At 47.7% G+C, this 24,579-nt stretch overlaps 1 protein-coding gene across 2 annotated transcripts in view; it reads right to left on the bottom strand.

Moving 5' to 3' along the window:
• The window catches only part of MVP (major vault protein), a 375,877-nt gene that overhangs the window by 29,128 nt on the left and 322,170 nt on the right, over nucleotides 1–24,579 (bottom strand). For both annotated transcript variants that reach the window (XM_085618814.1, XM_085618813.1), the window contains exons 10-12: nucleotides 7,236–7,474; nucleotides 6,151–6,348; nucleotides 5,675–5,819 (exon numbers count right to left, since the gene is read on the bottom strand). In XM_085618814.1, coding sequence (XP_085474940.1) covers nucleotides 5,675–5,819; nucleotides 6,151–6,348; nucleotides 7,236–7,474 — 582 coding nt within the window. The remainder of the gene's footprint in view (nucleotides 1–5,674; nucleotides 5,820–6,150; nucleotides 6,349–7,235; nucleotides 7,475–24,579) is intronic.

Raw genomic sequence — 24,579 nt, 5'->3', positions numbered from 1 at the left:
GCTGATGTACTTTGACTGAGTGTGCCCTGGGCTCCTGCCAATCAGGTACCCAGGGTTTGTGTTCCTTCCATAAAACTGCATTGAAGCCTACACCCAATTGGCATCTCTGGCCACATGTCAGTCCCTGGTAAATGGTACCCTAGGTACCCAGGGCACTGTGACCAGAGAAGGCCCCAAAGGGCTGCAGCACTTATTGTGCCACCCTTAGAGGCCCTGTACCCTGACACACACACACACTGCCTTTGCAGGCTGAGTGTCTGAGTGCAGAACAAAACAAAGCGTCGACATGGCACACATCCCTGTGTGCCATGCCTACAACACACTGCCCTGGCATACCTCAGTCACTCCTCTAGCTGGGTGCCCTATGCCTGTGGTGTGGGTACAGGTGAATGAGCCCTGTACCCCTACAGTACCCAGGTCCATTCCTGGGCACTGTAAGTGCAGTGCTGCCATTAAGAGTATATGGTGCTGGGAGCTTGTCATCACAAACTCCACAGCACCATAATGGCAACACTGAAGACTGAGAAGTTTGGTATCAAACTTCTCAGCACATTAAACCCACACTGTGATTTAATGTAAGATGCTCGACAAAGGGCATCTTCGAGATGCCCCCTGAACCGAACCCAAAATCCACGTCCTGCCTGAGAGGTTGCCTAGGGTGCCACCCAGCAGACATGTTGCTGGACCCCTGGGTAGAGAGCCATCCGCTCTCCTGGGCCTGCAACAATGCACATCCTGGGCGAGGTGCTAGGTCTCCTCCCCCAGGATGGGCAGGGGAAGCTTCAAAGGCATGCCGCCTTTGTGAGCCTCCCCAGACCACTTGCTGTACTCAGCAACTGGTCCCCACCGGTTCTAGCCCCCACTCTGGCAGGAAGACTGGCGGGAAAGCCCAAGTGAAGAAAGGGGGTGTGCCAGCCTCTGCCAACCCCACCCCTCAGGTGGGGGAGGAGAGGTGAAGCACAACACCGGGCTCTAGCCATCTTGAAGATGGGGAGCCCTACCCAATCAGGACTAGGCTACTGCCCCCCTCCCACAGGAGAGTGGCAGGATAGGGGGGTGTACCCACCCCAGGGAAGGGACCCATTGGTCCCTGCCCTTTACCTACCTGTAACGCCCCTAAAGTTAGTATTTAGGGGCACCCTGAACCTTCCTTCCTCAGATCCCGAATCCGAAACAAGCAAGAAGAAAAAGAAGAAAGAATACCTGCCGTACAGCTGCTAACAAGAGGACGACACCAACTGACTTGGCCCCAGCCCTGTCGACCCTCGAACCTGTGCCTGCTGAAACCCGGCGTCTCCAGTGGTCAGCAACCTCAAAAACCCCAGAGGACCTGACTGACTTGTGACTCTAAAAGACTGGGACTCCCACGAGCAGTGGTTCTGCTCAAAGCAAGCAACAAACCCCTGGTGCCAGCCAGGAACCACGACTCCTGCACACTCTGCACCCGCCTAGCCCGGCCTATGCCTGAGTGGACAAAGACCACGAGGACGTCCCCCCGGCGACTGTGACCCAGAATCCAGCACCCAAGGACCCTCCTCAACGCTCCCGACGACGCCTGCAGCCTCAGAACCAGGGACCCCTCCAACCGGGACCAGCAGAGGGTAAGATTTCCCGATGCCAAAAGGCACCCTTGTACCCGGCACCCTGCGGCCCCCTATGCCCAACTCCTAGGTGGCTACCTATCCTACAGCTTCCCAACTTAACTCTCGAAGTGGTGGTCGCACCTGTAGAATCTTCGTCCCCGAGCTTGCAGCCTGTGTTCATCCTGCAGCTTCTCCATTGAATTACATTGAGCGCCCGACGGCTCAAAAGCACCCTGCACCCAGCCGCCCGAGTGCCCCTGGAAGTGCAACATATATCCTAATCTACTTCCCCCACTTGCCCTGTGTGAGTGACCAGGAGCCCAGCTCCCACAGCCGCGTTGCCTGCCTGCTAGCAGCCACCAACCAAAGGCCCCCTGCCCGCCATAGGCTAATATTGGGCCTAACTCTCTCTGCACCCGGCTGCCCCTGTGCCGCTGAGGGTGTAACAACTGTACCTACCTGACCCTGGGAGACCCCAGAGTCTATGCCCAGAACCTTAACTCTGCCAGTCGAGTACTTACCTGAATGCCGATAACCTACATTTTCTCCATAGGGTAACATTGACTGGTTTCACTTGGAAATTCTTCTAAGTGTCGAGTTTTGAAACTTTTAAATATTCACTAAAAATCAGCCGAATAACGAAAACGAAATTACTCACCTGCTATCAGGAGAGATCCCAGTGCTGGATCTTGGTGCCCAGCACTGACCCTGAAAAGAATACACAACTGTACTTACCGATAACTTGATTTTCCTCCATAGGATAACATTGCCTGGTTTTTGCCAGAAATTCTTCTAAGTGTCGATTTTTGAAACATACAAATATTCCTTAAAATAACCTGTGTAACAAAAACGATTTCTTTCAACTGTTTACAGGAAATGCACCAGGGCTGAATCCAGGATCCAACCCTGAGCAAGAAAATCATACGTAAAGTAACTGAAATTGCATTTACTTAAAAACTCCAGTTGAGCTCAATGTTCTAATTGTGTTTGAATTGTGTTGCCTATTGCAACAACTGTAACTATTGAATTTAAAAGTCTATTGCTTATTGAAAGTATACAACTACAGCATTTTATTCTGTGAAAGTATTTTTGATACCTATTGTTGGTTCTAAAATAAAACTACTATATATTTTTATATACAAAACAATTGGCCTAGAGTTCAGTTCTTGAGTGTGTGAGACCATTTGCTGACTGAGTGTGTACAACAAATGCTTTACACTGTCCTCTGATACTGCCTTACTGCTCGACCAAGCTACCACTTTAGGGAGTAAGGTTATATCTAACTTTAGCCTCTGCCAAACCTCTGGGGACTGTGCACACTGAACCTTACTTTGGTTCAGTATATACAGAGCCACTTTCTTACAAGGGCCTACTGTTTCCCCCCCATCTTTAATGGCTTGCAGACCCTGCTTTCGGGTTTGCAGGTTCAGGCACCTACCCTGCACACACTGCGTGGGGTTAGGAGGCTTGGTACCAATTTAATAAACCCCATGGGAGAGCCAACAAGAGTCCAAGACCCCTTGCTTCGGTTCGCAGGCCTTAGGGGCCACAAACCCAGCCTATGAGTCCATTAACCCTGCAGCAAAAATGTTTTTTTTTTATTTTTATTTTAGATCAAAGGGGTCCTTTTACAGCCCTCTCTACCTGAGCCAGTACGTACAGGGAAGATCATCCTTCGCCCTTCATTTTTATTTTCAGGACACAGGACAGGGTACCTGCTTCCTGCAATTGAAGCTGCAATATTTTATTTTCAAAAGCAGCTCACTAATCAAACCGCTTTGGGTCCTTCGACCTGAAATGGACGACAGGGAAAAAAAAACCCTTAATCAAATCCAATTATGTTTTTTAATTTTGATCCATGGATGGTCCGCAAACGATCTTCAGACCATCCAAGGACGAACGTAATTGTAATTTGATTGACAACTTGCATGAATTTCGGGCTCTCCCGAAACAATTTTGCACACAAATTTATCAATAACGGTTGAGTGGGTTTACACCAAACCTAGCAAGGGCACTTCCATGAATACATTTCTACTTTCATGCCAAGTTTAGTGCAATCCTGTTTAGAAATTTCTTTCTGTAGCAGAAATCTAAGATTCCTATGGGAGTTAAAATGGGTAATGTAACTTTTTCCTCTCCAACTCTTTTCTTTGCACCCACTTGACACAGCTGCATGAAACATTTGGCAACTAAGTTATTAAGAAATCAGAAACTGGATTTCCAATGGAAACTCTGATCCAACCAGAACTACACAGACCCTAGCTTAATGTGGGAACGCAGGCGGGCCAGACCACTGCACTCCCTCCCCCCCCTTTAAAACAGACAAAGACATCCTGCTAAGATAAGGAGAGCTGCTGCATCCAAGTATGAGAATGATCAAACTCTGAAACGTGTCTCGTTCTACATAATGTGCAGTTTAAAACAAATATTAACGAAACGTGAAAAAAGGTCCGCAGATTGCAATAGAGCTGAATTTTAGAGATCTGTCCAACTTGGGGTGCGTAACCAAGGAGAAGGTTTCATTCCATATCGTCCAGCTAATCTACTTGATTGTTTCTGATAGGGCGAATGCCCTTTTCTGAAATACTGTTTATTAAGTAAGGCACGCTATGATCTTAATCTCTACACATGGTGCCCTGCTTTACTTACTTGTAACTTACCATGAAGAAGAGCACATGTATGTTTTAATATATTTAGTAGAAATTAAATAAAGCGCTGATCATCACCTTTTGGTTACCTCTGAGCACATCACAGAAGCGATATACAAGTTGATGAAATGAAAGGAAAGCTCACAGCCAATCGGGCAGAATGAATGACCATGTTTAATATTTTTCAAACGTGATCTTTTCACTATAGAAGTCAGTTGAAAACAAATCTGTTTTCTGGTGTTTCCTGAATTTCTTTTGGTTTGGTTAGGATCTCAGGTTTGGTGAAAGTCCAGAGTTTTTGTCCTGGTCCACAAGTGCTCTACCTCAGTGATTTAGTTTCCTTCATGGTTGTTTTCAGATGACAGATGTTGAATGAAGGCTCTGGTTGGCACATAATAAGTAGTCATTTTGTCCATGTAAGTAGAGCCCTTGCCCTACTATGTTTTATGGATGGACACAAGACCTCGTCTGATGTGGTCCCCCTAATGAAGGGTGATGCACATTCTGGCTCCCTGGTTCTCAAGTCTTTGCAGAAGGGCAAAGAGTTTGATCGGAAGACCATAGCAGATGAAACTGCACTAGTCAAGGCAACCACCTTTCTGGATATCTCTCAATTTTACCCCTGGCCAGTCCACAGCAGTGACAGAAAATTAAGTAAAGTACAAAGCATAGATGGACTATTACGTCATTTAAATTCTAATTTGATCGCTTGAAGATTACCCACTGAGAAGTCACCCTACTAGTACACTAATGCCCGTGCGTGATATCCTCATTGACTGAAGATCTCATTCTAATGTGGTAAGGTAACTTGGAGGGTTAGGCAGCTGCTTCAGGGTTTGCAAGGGTCTGTCCAATGCTTAATTTGTGCAAATGGTTGCAGGTGGGGAACACCATCTCTCATTTCTGGGGACTGGTACATATTTGTCCTCATCAGACTTTGACCCACAGCAAGAGGGAGAAGAAAAAACAAGTAGGAAAGAAGGAGTAAGCGAAGGACTGAAAGAGTGTGACAAAGGGAGAAAGCAGCATCCTGGAAGAGTGAGATAAAGGAGCAGGGAGTGTCTGGTGGTGGATTAAAGAGGCATGAGGTGGAATCAAGACTGTGCAGCATTTGTATTTAACAGGGAGACATTCAGTAGCGCCAACTACAGGCTTCTAAGCAGAAATTTGGGCCCGTAACTTATTCTTTTACAAATTAAGCACTGGCTCTGTCCATGTCAATAGCTTTTTACGGTACTAATCTAGGGAGATTTAAACGAAGTGAATAATTTTGTGAGGCAATCTGGAACAATTATCTATTGGAAAGAGCGAGCATGGGATCTGTGGCTCAAAGTAAGGATAAAAGAGACTGCTGGAAACAACAAGGAAACGTGCACAGGTTTAGGAAGAGAGCTTTGGTCACGTCCTACTACACACATCCTCCTGACTGTTCCGCACACAAACCTTGTGGAAGTCGTCAAACTGGACAGAGGCGACGGCGCCACGAATGCGGGAGGCGATGGCTTTGCAGGCATCACCCACAAAGTCCGGTACACTAAAGAGCTTGATAGCATCGGCAGCACTGGACTTCTCATTCACCTCAAAGTGCCTATAACAGACAACACAGCAGGGGATAAAAGAGGGATGAAAAATGCATCAGAAATATGATTCCCTGTATGAACGAGTTCTTAAAATATACACCAAGCACCCTGTAACCTGTGCTGTCTCAACCACCAGATGCAAGACATCACAATGGCAACAACTACTTCACTCATACAGTTTGATTTCTTAACAAAAGCCTTGCTACCACACCTCTCATCCTCCATTGCACCACTTCGCACACCCTTTCAGCCACCAAACTCCTATATGGCTCCGCATAAGCAAGATAGCTGGAACTGTGGTCAATTTTGGTCCTATGGTTCCCTACTGCCTCCTCTCACCAGTTGTAAGACAGCTGGATCTGCAGCCGGGCATGGTCAGCTGTTTCGATGTTGATGATGTCAGTAAAGAAATCTGGCCCCAGCAGCAGACAGATAGACTTGATGACGTTGGGGCGTTTCGGCTTGTCTCCAGACAGGCTGATGACAGTGAATTGCTCATCTGGGCCTAGGATGACCAGTTCAGGGCCAAACACAACCCTGTACCACAGGAGAGAAAAAGAGTAGCGTATCTTTTGTTAGACGGTCTTATAACGTGGGCAACACAAGCACAACTGTTTCCAGCGAACAGAGCAGAAAAAGGAGAAACAAACAAAGTAGCATAAAAAGAAGTTTGCCAAGTGGAAGATTGGGGGCGGGGTTGGGAGGAACTTGACCTTGAATATGTAAAGGTCAATATACCTAGTTTAGATGAGGCCAGGCAGAAACTGCAGGGTGTAAGGCAGGAGGAGTGCAGAAAGGGCGTAGGTTTCTTCTAGGAGAGTGAAGGGTCCTGCTCAGACATTAAAAGGGCCCAAGGTTGGCCTAGCATTTATAGGCCAGAAACCGCACTGGGAACCAGATCCTGGCATCAATGAGCAGCCAGGGAAGGGTTCTAGGATTGGGGCAAGTCAGAGTCTCTGTCCTAGAGTGCCAAAATCTGCATTTAGACCTTTCACGTTGGGTGGTCATTTGGTATTAAGGTAAGCTGCTGAGCTTAGAATTAACCATGGCAATGTTACCTTGTCACTATTAATTCAAGATATATGTTAATCACTCGAGGCATTAACTCGTTACTTATGAATCATCACTTAGTCTTATGAGCATCAAGGAAGACACTAATTGGTACAGTAGTTGGCCAATAATATCTGAAACCTACTACTTTCGATTATATAACACATTTTGAGTTTGAGGTAACCTTTTTTTAAAAAAAAAGTACGTTTAAAAAAAAAATGTTTAACAAGAGAGATCCACGAAGCGAGCCCTGGGTCCAATGGAAAAAGGACACACGAGGCATGGATGGGGCCCATAAGAAGTGTTTCTTGTAAAATGTGATACTGGCCAACCAATCAGATTTTTCTGTGGACGCTACCTCCCTCGGGTCTCACCTGGACTTCTTCTCACGGTAGTCGTACACCTGAACAGCGGCATTATGTGGCACGCGGTAACAGACAGCCCTGGTCTTGTCACGAACATCAGGATGTGTTGGGTCTTTTGAACGGTCAGAGCGGTCTGCCACTGGGTCCTTGGAAGAGGCCAAAAGGACTTCCACATTGCGGGGCAGCTCCTTCTCCCACAACTCTTCATCCTGGGTGAGCATGTAGGTGTGTCCAATGACTGCCCTCACCTACCAAGGGTAGAACAGAGAAGTAGGGTGTCAAAAGCAGAAATACTGCAGCTTTTCAAGTACCATTTCAAAGCACTTTGTATTTTAGCTTGACAGTCACAGTTTGCCAATTTTTGCAGCAACCCTAAGAACCCCAACGAGCTCCTATACAAAGTTGGCATGGCATACAGGGGAAACAGGACTAACAGACAGGATAATGCCTCTTAAACACCATTAGGACTTAAACATGCTAGCCTCTGACATCTCCTTGGCCAATAATAGTCTTCCCACCTTGGCAAACTTCATCTGCAGGACTCTCACAGAATCATGCCTTGGGTCTCTGACGGGCACAGAAACACAAGAGCAACTTCAAGTCTGGTCCCATGGGGGTCAGGAAAGATGCTTCCTGTGCTAGAATTAAGCTACCATCATGTGCTTGCTTTCAGTCAACAGCTTAAACTCCACCCTCATACAAATATGCAAGCACAATTCAATACGCACAACTTCAAACCAAGAGCCACACACAAAAGCTCACATCAACTCTTATATGACAGCAGAATAGAACAGATACTATACTTTAGACCCTGAAGCAATCTTCATCATGGGAATATGTCTGACTTATACATCCACGTATGTTATAGATGTCCTTGTTTCTTCAGGCTACAACATACAATACATCAACTTCACACACAGGACCGGTGGCCTTGCACCAACGCACAATTCTTTGTGACCTTGCATCTTCCTTTGAACCACAAACCTCAAAACCCTGGAGGTACTCGCCGGTAATTTTTCTCTCTATCTTCCTGGCTAGTTAAACTATCTAATTTCCACCACACACAATCAGTCCATCAATCATTCTCTAAGGCTTCAACCGCTCCAGTGACTCAACCACCTAAAAAATTAAAGCAGTGTTTTTGGCCACTTTATTAACTTGAACATCCAACATGCAGTTACTCAACTGCCATTCCCCAACACCCGTTGACTGAATAGACCAGTGTACCATCCCAGTCTCCCTACCTCAACATGATCCATCCCACTGACATCAACTTAAAACATAAAGCACGTTTCTTAAGATATTTCCACACCTACACTTTTAAACAAGATCCAATTACCCTAGCAACCTCTCACACTCCCAATAACCAATGTCAACATACTCCTGATGTCACCTAACACCATCTTAAAAGCCAAACTCGATGCAAAAAAAGAAGCTCTACATCACAGAACCAAAGCCTTTCATATTCTAATATACACTGATTGCACACTAACTTGAAAAAAGAAATTTGCAAAACAAAATAATTGACCAAATTTAACAACTGAAGCTCTGCACTCCTCACGAGCAATGCCATTTAACACAAGAGGACATCACAAAAGCCTCCCAACCACTGGCCCCCTCTCAAAGTTGTTAAATATTGCATTAATCCTCTTCAAAACCTCCCACACTACACTCAGTTGACAAATGCAACTCAAATCAATCCGTTTCTTAAGAGAAAACAGACATGTTGGAGTCACCACATAAACATCACCAAACCGACCACTAACCTCCTTTCTATGCCACCAGGCAACATTCTCAAATAAACCACTTTCAAACCACTCTTGATCAAGAACAAACATGACGCAGTCTGCCACTGATGTCCTCCCCGAGAAGCACTAAAACAGTTGATGAACAGAATGCAGAACAATGTCATACATTCACCACAGTACAGAGACCTGGGCCTAAATCCATCGTTTTTTCGCTCACCATGCCATTCCAGTTTGAACCCAGCCATTTGCAAATCAGTCTTGACCCTGTGCCTCATGGGAACAGTCCAGCCCGAACTGCCAAGCCAGGTCCTCCCTGGACTTGAAACAAGCATCCTAGGACCGGTTTCGGGGTTTCACCCCTCTTCAGCCAGGATAGCTTGATTCCAGTGGCATAGAGAGCACGGGACCCACGTCTGGGCATACCCGTCCCACTCGGGTGACAAATGCTAAAACAGATGATGGACAGAATGCGTAACAATGTCATACATTCACCCCAGTACAGCGATCTAGGCCTAAATCTTTGCTTTGATTTGTTCTGCATTCCGTCCATCAATTGTGTCTCTTTTGCTTTCTCGCTCTAAGTGCGCCAGGTATGCCTAGACGTGGGTCCTGGGCTCACTGTGCCACTGGAATCAAGCTATCCTGGCTGAAGAGGGGTGAAACCCCGAAACCGGTCCTAGGATGCTTGTTTCTGGTCCAGGGGGGACCTGGCATGGCAGTTAGGGTTGGACTGTTCCCATGAGGCACAGGGTCAAGACTGATTTGCATATGGCCAGGTCTAAACTGGGGTGGCATGGTGAGCAAAATAATGATGGATTTAAACCAGATCTCTTAAATGGGGGTGAATGCTTTGATTTGTTCTGCATTCCGTCCATCAATTGTGTGTCTTTTGCTCTCCTGAGAAGCATCATTCCTACAAATGCATATTTCTAGTACATCTCTCAAAAAAGGAACATTCCTCCACACACTCAAAACTCAACAGATAATCCCGCTCTTGAATAAAGGAATACCTGACTTAGGCAATCTAGTAAACTACTGCCTCAGCCCACCCATAACCCACTCGACTCATCATAACACTTAAAAAATATATTAAGAAATATGACCACATCACTCCCACGTTGATGGATCTGCAATGGCTGCCTTCACACTCCCCATTATCTTAAAAGCCTGTGATATCACCTACAAAGCAGTCACCACTGGTATACCAGGCTAAAGAAATCAAAACTGCAATAGAGCAATATGTGCACCCAAGATATGGAACAACATCTGGCTGCAGGACAGACTCGCATCATTACTTAAAAAATTGAGAAAGTAACTACAGGCTCATTTCTTCAGTGAGAAGCTCATCAGTCACCTATAAGGACACTCAGCACGTAATATTCAACAATAAAAAATAAAAAAAATAAAACTCTCCTTCTCTTCATACCAGATTCCGAATTCATCAATTACCCTCTAGTACAGTGGATCCGAAACTTTTTGGAACCACAACCCACTTTTTAGGATGACAAACTTGCGCGACTCACCTAACTTTAATGGACATGAGACGGGGCGATTTTTTAACGTAACTAAAGCATAGTGTGGTAGTGTACTATCATTTACGGACAGCACATTTTCTATTCAAATGGCTACTGACTTTGCACAGACATACTGTTTTCCTGATAAAATTAGATGGCACACAAATGATAGTGTGACATCGGGTTTCTTTGAATATTTATAATTTGTGCATCACCAAGTAAAGTGTCTTATTTCTTCTCGTTCCTATTAAAGCACAAGTTACTACTTGTGTAACAATATATCTGTAAGAGACATTAGTTAGTGATAGATTTCTTACCTTAGAATATTCCCCAGGCGTCAGTCTAGATCGGGAAAGTCCTCTGCTTAGCAGCACCCCTGCGCGCCAGCAGGTGGCTGTAAGAAAGTGGGTTTCTGTTGCAGTAACCCCCCCCTTGTTTGCCTAATAGCTGATGCACTTTTCCTTGTTGTGCCCTGGGCTCCTGCCAATCAGGTGCCCAGGGCATGTGTTCCTTCCCTAAAAACTGCCTAACAGCCAAAACCCAAATTGGCAAACCCTGGTCACATGTCAGCCCCTGGTAAATGGTACCCTAGGTACCCAGGGCCTTGTGACCAGAGAAGGCCTCTAAGGGCTGCAGCACTCATTGTGCCACCCTTAGAGGCCCTGTACCCTAACACACACACACTGCTCTTGCAGGCTGAGTGTCTGGATACAAGACAAAACAGAGAGTCGACATGGCACACATCCCTGTGTGCCATGCCCACAACCTACACTGCCCTGGCATACATCAGCCACCCCTCTAGCTGGGTGCCCTATGCCAGTGGTGTGGGCACAGAGGCAGGAGCCCTGTGCCCCTACAGTACCCAGGTCCATTCTTGGGTCCTGTAAGTGCATTGCTGCCATCTAAGAGTATATGGTGCTGGGAGCTTGTCAAACACGAACTCCACAGCACCATAATGGCAGCACTGAAGACTGAGAAGTTTGGCATCAAACTGCTCAGCACATTAAATCCACACTGATGCCAGTGTGGGATTTAATGTACCAAGCACCACAGAGGGCATCTTAAGAGGCCCCCTGAAACCTAAACCTACAATCCACGTCTGTTCTGAGGCTGCCTAGGCTGCCCCACAGCAGACATGTTGCTGGACCCCTGGGTAGGAGAGCCCCTGCTCTCTTGGATCTGCAACAATGCACATCCTGGGCGAGGTGCTTAATCTCCTCCCCCAGGATGGGCAGGGGAAAGCTTCAAAGGCATGCCGCCTCTGTGAGCTTCCCCAAGCCACTGCAACCCCCCACTCTGGCGGGAAGCTGGGCCGGAAACCCCAAATAAGGACAGGGGATGTGCCAGCCTGCCAACCCCACCCCTCAGGTGGGGGAGGCGAGGTGAAGCACATCCCCGGGCTCTCGCCATCTTGAAGATGGGAAGCCCTGCCCAATCAGGACTAGGCTCTTGCTCCCCTCCCACAGGAGAGAGGCAGGATAGGGGGTGTACCCACCCCAGGACAGGGACCCATTGGCCCCTGCCCTTCACCTACCTGTAACGCCCCTAAATCATTTAGGGGCATCCTGAACCTTCCTTCCGGAGATTCCAGATTCCAAACTACCAAGAAGAGCAAGAAGAAAGAAGACCTGCCCTGCAGCTGCTAAGAAGAGGAAGACACCAACTGCTTTGGCCCCAGCCCTAGCGGCCTGTCGACCCTCGAACCTGCTCCTGCTCCAACCCGGCATCTCTTGTGGCCAGCAACCTCACAAACCCCGGAGGACCTGGCTACCTTTTGGCTCTAAGTCCCTGGGACTCCCATGAGTAGAGGCTCTACTCAAAACCTACCTCTAATCCCTGGCAGCAGCCCGGAACCGCGAACATAGCACACTCTGCACCAGCCAAGCCTGGCCAGTGCCGGAGTGAACAAAGACCACGAGGACGACCCCATGGCAACTGTGACCCTGAGTCCGACACCCAAGAACCTCCCTAGACACTCCTGAAGAAGCCTGCAGCCTCAGAACAAGGTGCCCCCCCCTACCGCGATCAACAGAGGGTAAGATTTCCCGACACCAAAAGGCACCCCTGCACGCGGCGCCCCGCGGCCCCCTGTGCCCAATCCCGGGGTACCTACCTATCCTCCAACTACCCAACTTACCTCTCGAAGTGGTGGTGGCACCTGAAGAATCCTCGTCCCCGTGCTTGCAGTATTTTTCTAAACCGCAGATTTCCCATTGAAGGCTCAAAAGCACCCTGCACCCAGCCGCCCGAGTGGCCCTGGCAGTGCAACCTCTACACCTACCTACTTCCCCACTTGCCCTGAGTAAGTGACCAGGAGCCCAGCTCCCACAGCTGCGTGGCTTGCCAGTCAGCAGCCACCAACCAAGGCCCCCACATCCCTCATAGGATAACATTGGGCCTAACTCTCTCTGCACCCGGCCGCCCTAGAGTCGCTGAGAGTGAACCAACTGTACCTACCTGACCCTGGGGGACCCCTGAGTCTATGCCCAGAACCTCAACTCTGCCAGTCGAGTACTTACCCTTAGACCGATAACTCTATTTTTCTCATAGGGTAACATTTACTGGCTTTTTCCTGAAATTTCTTCCAAGTGTGGACTTTTCAAATCTTAAAATATTCACCAAAAATCAGCCGAGTAACGAAAACGAAATTACTCACCTGCTCTTAGGTGAGCTCCCAGTGCTGGATCTTGGTGCCAAGCACTGACTCTGAAAAATACTTACAACTGTACTTACCCGTAACCCAATTTTCTTCCATAGGGAATCGTTGACTGTTTTCTTTGAAATATTTTCTGTCAACTTTTAAAATAGCTAAATATTGTTTAAAAATCATTACAGTAATTAAGTCGACTTTCATCACTTGATTCTAAATACTGACCCAGGACTGAATCTAGGATCCAGTCCTGGAATTCCAAAAGTAATCCTAAAAGTAATCTGTTGCAAATAACATTAAACTTCCATTGAACTCAATGCATTGTGTTTAAAATAGTGTTGCCTATTGCAACCACTTTTAACTGTTTACAAAAGTCAATTGCATATTGCAAAAGTATTTATATAAAACATCTCATTCTGAGAAAATATATTTTAATTCCAGTTGTTGGTTCTAAAATAAAACAAGCATATATTTTTTATATATAAGCATATATTTTTTATATATAAACCATTGGCCTAGAGTTCAGTTATTGAGTGTGCGAGACCATTTGCTGACTGAGTGTGTACAACAAATGCTTTACACTGTTCTCTGATACTGCCTTACTGCTCGACCAAGCTACCACTTTAGAGAGTTAAGGTTATATCTAACTTTAGCCTCTGCCAAACCTCTGGGGACTGTGGACTCTGTACACCCTGTACCTATTTGGGAACAGTATATACAGAGCCACTTTCTCACAGTGGCGCCGAGCGGCTCCGTGCCTGTCATCGGAGTTGCGTGCGCCAGGATGAAGCCACGGAGGCTACCAAGGCGCCACCCATGTGCGCCGACGTCAGTTCTGTACACAACCTTCCGCGCCGAAACGCAGTCATGCAAGAAACTGACCGTTGGTGCACAAAACTAGGGCCCTAAAAGGGGATGACCTTAACCCTAGTAATCAGTTTGCAGAACGGGGAGGATGGGTGGGGCAGTAAGGAATCTATCACTAACTAATGTCTCTTACAGATATATCGTTACACAAGTAGTAACTTGTGCATCTGAAAGAGACACGTTAGTGATAGATTCTTTACCTTTGAATAAATACCCCAGCAATACCAACACCGGTGGTAGGTCTGCCAACAAGATTACACCAGAAAGTCACGGAGCACGAACGGCCAAAGAAGCAGTCTCTCCGGACAGGACTGTCGAGGCAGAAGTGCTTGGTAAACTTGTGCAGCGAGGCCCACGTAGCTGCCTGACAAATATCCTGCAAGGGGACACCGCGTCCCAAGGCAGTAGTGGCTGCAGTCGTTCTGGTCGAATGGTCACGCAGTCCCACAGGAGGCTCCTTCTTGGCCAAGGAGTAACATGCTTTGATGCACAGAACGACCCACGGGATATGGTCCGTTTGTGCACTGCCCGACCTCTTTTGGCGCCCACGTAGCCAACAAAGAGCTGATCATCCACCCGGAACTGCTGTGTATGCTGCAGATAGAATGCAAGCACACGTTTGGGGTCCAGACGGTGGAGCCGCTCCTCTTCCCCTGAAGGATGCGGAAAAAAGGTGGGCAAAGTGATGGTCTGCCCGATGTGGAAGGGTGTGACAACCTTTGACAAGAAAGAAGGGCGTGTCCTCAGAACCACCTTGTCCGGATGAACAGAAAGGAAAGGAGGTTTAGAAGAAAGAGCCTGGAGCTCACTCACTCTCCTGGCAGAGGTGATAGCGACCAGGAAAGCCGTCTTTAGAGTAAGAAGACGTAAGGGAGTTATGAAGGGGCTCAAAGGGAGCGCACATCAGAAAAGTCAAGACAAGATTCAAGTCCCACTGTGGCATTATGAAGGGCACAGGTGGGAGCATATGCATAATGCACTAAAGAAAACTGTTAACAACCAGGGACTTAAAAAGAGAAGGCTGATCTGGAAGCCGTAGAAAGGCAGAGATGGCCAAAAGATAACCCTTAAGAGTGCCCAGAGCAGAACCCTGCTGGGCCAAAGAGAGAAGGAAAAGAAGTACCTCAGAAAGAGGGGCAGAAAGGGGATCCACAGTCTTAGCTGCGCACCATGCCACAAATCTGTTCCACTTACAGGCGTACACCGTTTTAGTGGAGGGACGCCTGGCTGTCAGGATGACATCACAGACTTCGGGAGGAAGATCGAAAGGTGTCAACTGTCGCCGCTCAATCTCCAAGCATGGAGGTGGAGGCTGGACAGGTTCGGGTAGAGGACCGCCCCCTGCTGCTGCGACAGAAGATCCTCCCGAAGAGGCAGACGGATCGGGGGGAAAATCGATGCTCATACTGAGTAGCTTCGAGCCCAGTCCGGAGTCACAAGAATAACTTGGGCCCGGTCGCGCCTGATTTTCAGCACTCTGGGCAGAAGTGGTATAGGTGGAAGGGCGTACAACAGACCGCAGCTCCACTCGAGACGAAAAGCATCTCCAAGCGAGTGCTGCCTTGGAAATTCCAACGCGCAGAACTGATGACATTGCGCGTTCTTTTCGGTGGCGAATAGATCTAACCAAGGCTCTCCCCATCGCAGAAAGAGACCTTGCACCTCGTCCAAGTTCAGATGCCACTCGTGATCCACCATGAACTGACAGCTGACCTCGTCCGCCCTGGTGTTCAGAGAACCTGCCAGGTGTTGAACCACCAAAGTAATGCCTTGATGTCCCAGCCACGTCCAGAGGCGCAGAGCCTCCTGACATGACCCCACCCCGCCTTGTTTGTTGCAATACCACATGGCGGTAGTGTTGTCCATGAACACCTGCACTACACTTCCCCGGACAGAGGGAAGGAATGCCTTCAGTGCAAGCCAGATCACCCGCAGCTCCAGAAGGTTGATATGGAGCCGGGACTCCACCGGAGACCAGAGGCCTCTGATCTCCGCCTCTCCCACGTGGGGAGAGGGATCTGCCATTGACCCAATCACGATTCGTGAGCCACCACTGCAATTGCCGTGCAGAGCCATCCGAGATCTGGACATGATCGGACAGGTTGCCCTGATGCTGCGCCCACTGGAACTTCAGGTCCCACTGCAGAGCCCGCATATGCCACCGGGCATGCAGCACCAGCAGAATGCAGGAGGCCATCAGGCCCAGAAGCCGGAGGATCATCCTGACTGAAACCCGGGATAGAGGCTGAAAAAACAGAACTATAGCCTGAATATCCCGGACTCGCTGTTCGGGAGGATAAACCCGAAACAGCGTCGCATCCAGAACCGCTCCGATGAAAGCGTCCTGCAAGTCCAACGCTACCATCCAGTCTCCAGGGTCCAGGGCAGACAGGACCTGAGCCAGAGTCAGCATCTTGAACTTCTCCTTCCAGAGGAAGCGATTGACGTCCCGGATGCCACTGGATTCAAGCAAGCCTGGCTCAAGATGACTGAAATGCCAGAAACCGGTCCTAGGAAGCTTGTTTCCGGTCCAGGGAAGGCATGGCTTGGCAGTTCGGGCTGGACTGTTCCCATGAGGCACAGGGTCAGACTGATTTGCATATGGCCATGTCTGAACTGGGGTGGCAGAGTGGGCTAAAGAACGGTGATGGATCAAACCCAGATCTGTTGACTGGGTGTGAGTGTTTGATTGGTTCTGATGCTCCGTCAATCACCACCCCCTTTTGTACTTCACTGAAAGGGAGCAGCGGTTCAGACGACGTAGACGCCGTCTGGAGCACCTCCGTAATGAGGTTGGTCTTAAGGGCCACCGTAGGGAGGTCGAGGTGGAGAGTCTCCGCGGCTCGACGCAGCACCATAGTGTAGGAAGTGCCCTCCTCCTTAGTAGGCGGAGGCGAGGCAAACCCCGGGTCAGAAGACACATCAAGTTCACCCGCATCTTGAAGGCCATCCACCCAATCCTGCCCGGAGTCACACTGCCGCGCGAGGGGGTCCTCGGAGCCGTCCCAGTCCTCATCCGGCTCCGGGGTAGAAGGAACCAGCCGGGAGTGGCGCCGGCCAGAGATGTATCCCAATGAGGATCCCAGGTCGGAACGAAATGGTCCGAGAACCGGGGCAGGGGTGGGATAAACGGCACCCAGTCCGGTGCCTGTGGCGGAGCTAGGGGCGGCGCTGGGGCCGGAGCCAAGGGCAGCGCCAGGGCCAGCGGCGTTGCACCTTGAGGGGCCGGAGCCGCTGGATCCAGTGGCTCCGGGGCTGGCGCCAGAGGCGGTGCCGCCGGGTCAACAGGATCTAGACACGGGACCGCAGGACCCGCAGAAGCACCGGCGGGAGCCCGAGGCCTAAACAGGCGGTCCAAGGCAGCAAGAAACTCTTGCCTCTGTGCAGGAGTCGCCGATGGACCCGGGTATAGCGAGTAGGCCGCGGGACTCCCAGGCTCCAGAGGAGCCACAGGGGCGGGCCCCTGTCCCCCTCGTCTGCCTCCGGGGAGCGACATCAGAGAGCGAGCACGCTTCTTCCACTTCTTATGGCGTTGCTTACCGGAATCAGAAGGTGAAGACTTAGAGTCCGGGGAGCAGCGGCTCCGGTCCCGCGAGCGGTCCCGCTAACGGCCCCTTGACCCAGAACGGTGGTGAAAGGAATGCTGGACCTCCGGCAACTTCCGGCGCCGCTCCCGTAATGCCTTCGGGGCCATGGCACGGCAGTCCCAACAATCCTGGGAGTCGTGGTCGTTCTCCAGGCAGTAGAGGCAGACATCGTGGGGGTCCGCCATATTACGGTGGCACGACCCGCAAGACTTAAAGCTGGGCATCCCTACGTGCACCAGGAGACAAGAGAAGGAGACAAAAAGTCTCAAAAAAGTGGCCAAAAAATGACCGAGGTACGTGCTCAATCTGGATCTGCGCGGTAAAAGAAAGAACTGACGTCAGCACGCATGAGTGGCGCCTGGGTAGCCTCCGTGGCGTCATCCTGGCGCGCGATGCCGATGACAGGCACGGAGCCACGCAGCGCCACCTGCTGGCGTGGTGGGGTGCTGCTAAGCAGAGGACTTTCCGGATCCAGACCAACGCCTGGGGAATATTCTAAGGTAAGGAATCTATCACTAACGTGTCTCTTTCAGATATCTCGATTTCCAGCAAACTTCAGAATTACGAAAAAATTTGCTTCATTTTTGCTCTTCTTAACCGCTGATTGAATAAAGTTAATTTACATATATCTGCATTTTGTTGTGTGTTGCAAAAAATAACCACACTTTCCTGTACTGCAGCAAGACTGTCATATAATTCACTTTAACTCCAGTCATTTTGCAGTCGGGGAAAGAAAAGTAATCACCAATCCCATAAGCAGCAATTTGTCAGAAGACACACAGCTTGTCATTTGACCTCTGTCTGTAAAGCACCAAATGTGAAAGATAAACACCGAGTTCAAAAGCATCTTTATTTATTGTTCGGACTTTCGTGACCTACCAAAAAATGGCTGTGACCCACCAGTGGGTCGCAACTCACAATGTGGGAAATACTGCTCTAGTAACACCTAGATCACTGGTACTCAAAGTACGGCCCGCAGGCCACCAGCGGCCCGGCAGACCTGTCCTTGCTGCCCGTTGATCATCTTCTGTGACCCCTTGAGAGAAAGCTGCTCCAGTTCGTTATTGGCTAATTCTGTTAATCCAGAAACATCGTGATGTGATTCTGGACTTAGTTTCTATAGTTAGTTCAGCTTGTTTTGTGAGCCGCTTTGTCCTGCTCATAGAACAAGCAGAAATGACTATAGAAACAAAGCCTAGAATCAGAAAGGCCAAAACGGTTTTTGCAAAAGGCACTTTTTTGCTCTTTTGGTTATGGCCCTTTGTTTCTACAGCCATTTCTTCTTCTACTTTCACCAAGGCAGCCTTGCTTATTGGTAAAACGTTAGATGAGAGTTATAGGAAATATTATTGTGAGAATAATGGGGCAGTCAGTGAGTGTGGGGGAGGGGTGGTAGACAGGTAGTTAAAAAGAAAAAAAAAATCTGTAACTATTTTGATGTCCTTATAACGTACAGGCACCTGAATATAAAATGTAATGCAAAAACCTTACATGAAAAATGAGTGCAAATGAAACTGAGCTATGGAAATGCATGGTTTTAGTAGGAAAGCACAGTTAGTTAATACGATCTCTACGGAATTTACATCTATGTGTGTAACTAGAGGGTATGTGACTGAGTTGCATCCTGGTTGGACCATTTGGGAAAGTGATATGCATATATAATACTACATGGTCCCTTCCCGTGACGGCATTGTAAATATGCATGTAATTCATCAAAAAAAAGTACTACACACAGTATAACCTAGACTACACAATTAAAAAGAATTAGTGGTTGCACACAATACAAGATAAACTGCTGCAAAATGTTCAAAAGGTTTTTGAAAAAAACATTTCCTAGTTACATTTTGAAAAGGTAAGTTTTTCTTTTCTGCCCCGATAACCTCTACACCTACCCCATCTCCTTGTTAATGCCACAGCATCAATGAGGCCCTTGGGCACGACCCAGAGTGTAACTTGTGGCTCACGAGAAAATGCTTGTGAGTACCCATGACTTGTAACACATGGTTTGTAGCTGGGTGCCCTTTAAGTTCACATGCTGTGTATGCGCCTGTTCCCTAGTGTTGGATGCACAGGTTGAAAGTGTTTTTCATTGAAGGGGTTTCAGTTTTTAGGTGACTTGTGTCAGCCCCCTGAAACCTACAATGCATCGAGACACATACTCAAACTTTAAATGGTGTTTTTCCGACTAGGGGAAGAGTAGGTATAGAGATGTAAAGCAGTAAAGTGTATGTGTTGGTAGAGGAATATGTATATTGAGAAGACAGTCTGGAGTGATTGTTTGACGTCGTACTGTGAGTTTGCATTCTGGGAGGTGTATGTGAATCTACAACACTACAACCCGCAGACTAGATGTTACAGGTTAGTAACAGTTTCCATTTGCACCATGTGTTGCGATCGATCACATGCTGTGCGTAGCCTGAAGAGCAGTACCCATCTGCCTAAAGGGGTGTCTTGTATGTAGCACTGGAAGGCATCTGAAATAGAGTTTTAAGTAGTTTCCCGAACTTTAGGTACTTGTCACATTAATGCTCAGTGAATCTGCAGATGGAAGGACGTGTCGCGGTGTTACACATGTCTGCGAGTGAGATGTTGCCTAGAAAAGCTAAGGTGGCTCCTTTTTTCCCCCCAGTTGTACGTGCCCTGGCACAACGTTTACTGTGCGTTTGGCTTCAGCATAGCACATCTGAATGCAATTCAGAATCTACCTGGTAAGGTCGTCTTTGGAAGAAAGACTCCCTGGGTGGGTGCAGCGGCTCAAATGGGGGCCTCATAAGTCATGTAAGTACAATGCTAAAGTCCCATGAAGGGACTGGTAGCATTCGAAGTGGGGTGACCCTTTTGAGCCCAACTAGTGCTCTAACATGGATTTTGAAGATGGACTGGTGCTCCCTGTTTTGCAGCTAAGCCTCAACAGCAGCCAAGTGCCCAATTATGGAAGAGAAAGCGAGTCTTCATTTTTGTATGTTAAACTGAGGATGTCTTGGACTGTGGCTGCTAAGGGCTGTTTTGTGACTATTGTTACAGTAATTGGCAAATTGTTTATTTATCTACCTAGCTTGCCTGTGTAGTGGAATTCTGGCTTCTATAAGGATTAGCATGCAATTGTTAGAGTGGTGTTAGTGGGCAAATTCTAGGACTTCAGGAACCAAGTAGCAAGACTCAGCGATAGGAGTGGAGCAACTAGTTGCGATGCTGTATGAGAAGATCTGAGCACTGTGGTAACTTTTCATGGGAAGGGATTGACATCTCTAGCAGCAGCGAGTTCCACAGCTGGCGAGCCTAGTTGGGAGATGTTAGACCTAGCATCTTTTGGTGTGATTTCCCACGTCTATTTGCTTCGGACATCCTGTTTATGACTGTGTGCTGTATTTCATTTTTGATGGATTTAGGACTGTGGACCTTTACCACTGCTAACCAGTGTTCCCTGTGTAAATTGTATTGCCAATTTGTTTACCCACGAATGGCATATTTGATATCCTAGCAAGTCCCTGGTAAAGTGCACCAGGTTTGCTCAAGGCCTGTAAATCAAATGCTACTAGTGGCCTGCAGCACTGATTGCGTCACCCTAATGAATAGCCCTGAAAACTTGTCACAGACCCTCCACTGCAGTGTGTGCGTGTGTGAAGTTTTAAACTGCCATTTCGACTTGGCAAGTGCACCCACTTGCCAGGGTCAAACCTTCCCTTTAACTACATGTATGGTACCCCTAAGGTAGGACGAAGGCAGCCCCATGGGCAGGGTGCAGTGTATTTTAAAACAACAGCATGTACTGGTTTGTTTTGCGTGTCCTAATAGTGAAATACGGCATTTTTTCACAATTGCAAGGACTATCAATCCCATAGGGTAACATGAGGATTGCCTTGAAATATCTTTTAAGTGTAATTTGCCATTGGGAGAAGATAGAGATTTGGGGTCTGGGGTCTCTGAGCTCATAATTGAAAAGGAAAATGCTACGTACCCAGTATGCATCTGTTACTGGCATATAGAGCTGTAGAATCACATGCTTTAGCATAGATTGCCATCTAGTGTTGGGTCCGGATGTTTGCGCTTTGTTTTTCTCGAAGAAGTCTTTGTAGTCACGAGGTAGGTGACTCCTCCCTTCGGTGATAGTGCGCATGGGCATCGGCTACATCCTTATTTGCCATAAAGGGTGATGATGGAGTTAGTAAAGTAGTAAACATAGATGTCCATGTGTAATGTATCCAAGTAAGATAATACTGCAACAGTTAGAGGTACCCGGGGAGGCGGGTGGGCACATATGATTCTACGGCTCTATATGCCAAGAACAGATGCATACTGGGTAAGTAGCATTTTCCGTTGTTTCAGTTATCTCCCAAGCGGTGGCTAACCTGTAGCTGTTGCAGTGGTTTGAAATAGTGTTCTTAAAACTGCCAGGCCCACACTAGCTTGCTGTCTTGCTAACTCATCTACACAATAATGTTTTGTGAATGTGTGTGGTGTAGACCATGTTGCAGCTCTGCAGATGTCATCTAAGGGTATATTCCCTAAGAATGCCATAGACGCCCCTAGTTTGCATGCAGTGTGCTCTAGGGGGAATTGTTAATGTGCGTTTAGCTTTAATGACGCATATTTGAATGCACTTAACTATCCACCGTGCAATACCTGCTTTTGGTATGGGACTGCCTTTGTGCGGTGGGAAAAAAGCAACAAAAAGTTGTTTTGTTTTCCTAAAAGGTTTTGTTCTTTCTATGTAATATATTATGGCTCTTCTGACACCTAATGTGTGAAGAGCACGTTCCATCACTGAATCTGGTTGAGGGAAAAATACATTTGTGTAAAGGTTCAAAAGGTGGACCCATGAGTCTAGTGAGAACTATATTGAGATTCCACACAGGAGAAGGTGGAAGTCTAGGAGGAATGATTCTTTGAGTCCATCCATAAAAGCTTTGATAGCTGGTACTCGAAACAGAGACAAATGCTGTCTGTTTTGTAAGTAAGCAGCTATTGCAGCAAGATGCAAGTGTAAGGATGTATAGGCCAAATTAGAATGCTGTAGGTGTAATAGGTAGAAAATGATGTTTTGTATTGAAGCATCTAGTGGATTGATGGTACAGTAGAATACAACCAGTTTCCATTTTGCTGCGAAGCATGCTCTTGTGGTAGGGCGCCTAGCCTCTTTGATGATGTTCATGCAGTCTGGGGGGCGGTTAAGCTAGCCATACTTCAGGATTTCAGGTGCCAGATCACAAGGTTGAGATGACTGGGAACTGGGTGTCTTATCTCTCCATGGCTCTGAGTGAGAAGCTTGGGTGAGAGGTATCGTTTTTGGTGAGGAAATTCTGATAGTTCCAGCAACGTTGTGAACCATGGCTGTCGAACCCATGTTGGAGCAAATAGGATGAGTGTGAGGGAATGCTGTTTGAGCGTCCGAACCACTAATGGAATTAGCAGGAGGGGTGGAAAGGCGTAAGCAAATTTTCCTGACCAGTTCATCCATATCGCATTGCCTTTGGATAATGGGTGTGGGAGCCTGGAGGCGAAGCTTGGGTATTTTGCGTTGAGGTGTGTGGCAAACAGATCTATTTCTGGGTAGCCCCACATTTGGCAGAATGAGAGGACAACTAGAGGATGAAGTTCTCATTCATGGATCTGTTGTCGTTGACGACTGAGCAGATCTGCAATCTGGTTGTTTACTCCTGGGAGGTGTTCTGCAAGGAGATATATTTAAGGTATGGCCCATCTCCAGATGCTTTGAGCTAGTTGTGAAAGCTGTAAGGAGTGTGTCCCCCCTTGTTTTTGTATGTAGTACATTGCTATCAAAATCAACAGGAGAGGAAGGGATCAACACGGCTAGTCCCCTCAGTAGAATATCAATAAACAACAAAGCCAGTGTACAAAAATATGAAACAGGGGGCATCCGGACCCGGCAGCAAGAGGCTGTTTAGGCATATCGCGGGTGTAGAGCAGCAAGGGCGGTGTGCCATTTTGCTCCCACCCCCCTACCGGGATCCATGAGGCTTCTAACGGACTGGCCTCTCTAGTAAACTCGTTCCTCTCCCCATAATTAATTATTTTACTTGGCGGAGTTCACACTATTCAGTGTTTTTTTTGTTTTTTCACACATCAGCCCACGGTTGGGTGGACCTTAGCGAGTTCACACCACCGGGGCTGCGCACATCCCCCTCTGGTCCTGACGAATGCCCGATTAACACTCCATGAGGCAGAAACATGTTGACCGCCACGGAGTGAACCAGGTCTTTTATTTTTTTTGACCCTCACTCCTTTTTACTCCTTTCCATTTAAGCAAAATTAATAAAGTTTCTTTTTGACTTGATTGGATATTTTAAATTCACTTTCCCCACACAACCAACCCAGCTCCGCAGTAACCTGGTGTCGCAGCACACTGGGATGACATTCGGTCGTCCCAGTGGAAGCCCAATGATGAAGCATGTCACCAACCAGGTTGGTGAGTGAGGGCTTTTTCATACCCACTGGGTATTGCTCCATAGTGGCCAAACTTACTTCCTATGAACATAACGGTTCACAGGGTATCTGAGGCTCGTTGCTCGATTGATTGATGTACTGCATTAATTAGAGTGCCCCCTGTTTCATATTTTTGTACACTGGCTTTGTTGTTTATTGATGTAGTACATTGCTGTCATGTTGTCGGTACGAACTAAGACCGCTTTGCCCATTAGATGCAGGTGAAAAGCTGGGAGAGCAAGAAATATTGCTAGCAATTCTAGATGGTTTTTGTGGAGTTGTCTTTGTTGTACAGTCCACATGCCCTGAATGGAGTGTTTTTGAAGATGCACTCCCCAACCAGTGAGAGATGCGTCTGCTGTTAGTACTATCTGTGGAACTGGGTCGAGGAACGGCCGTCCCTTGGAAGGTTTTGTTATGTTCTACCACTGCAGAGAGCAATGGGTGAGGCCGTCTACCAACACTAGATCTGTTAACTCTACTTGAGCCTGTTCCACTGATGTGCCAAGCATTCCTGTAATGGGTGCATTTGGTGTCTTGCAT

This window comes from Triturus cristatus, chromosome 7 (assembly GCF_964204655.1).
Source record: "Triturus cristatus chromosome 7, aTriCri1.1, whole genome shotgun sequence".
Classification (NCBI taxonomy): domain Eukaryota; kingdom Metazoa; phylum Chordata; class Amphibia; order Caudata; family Salamandridae; genus Triturus; species Triturus cristatus.
This window is presented reverse-complemented; position numbering and strand designations above follow the sequence as displayed.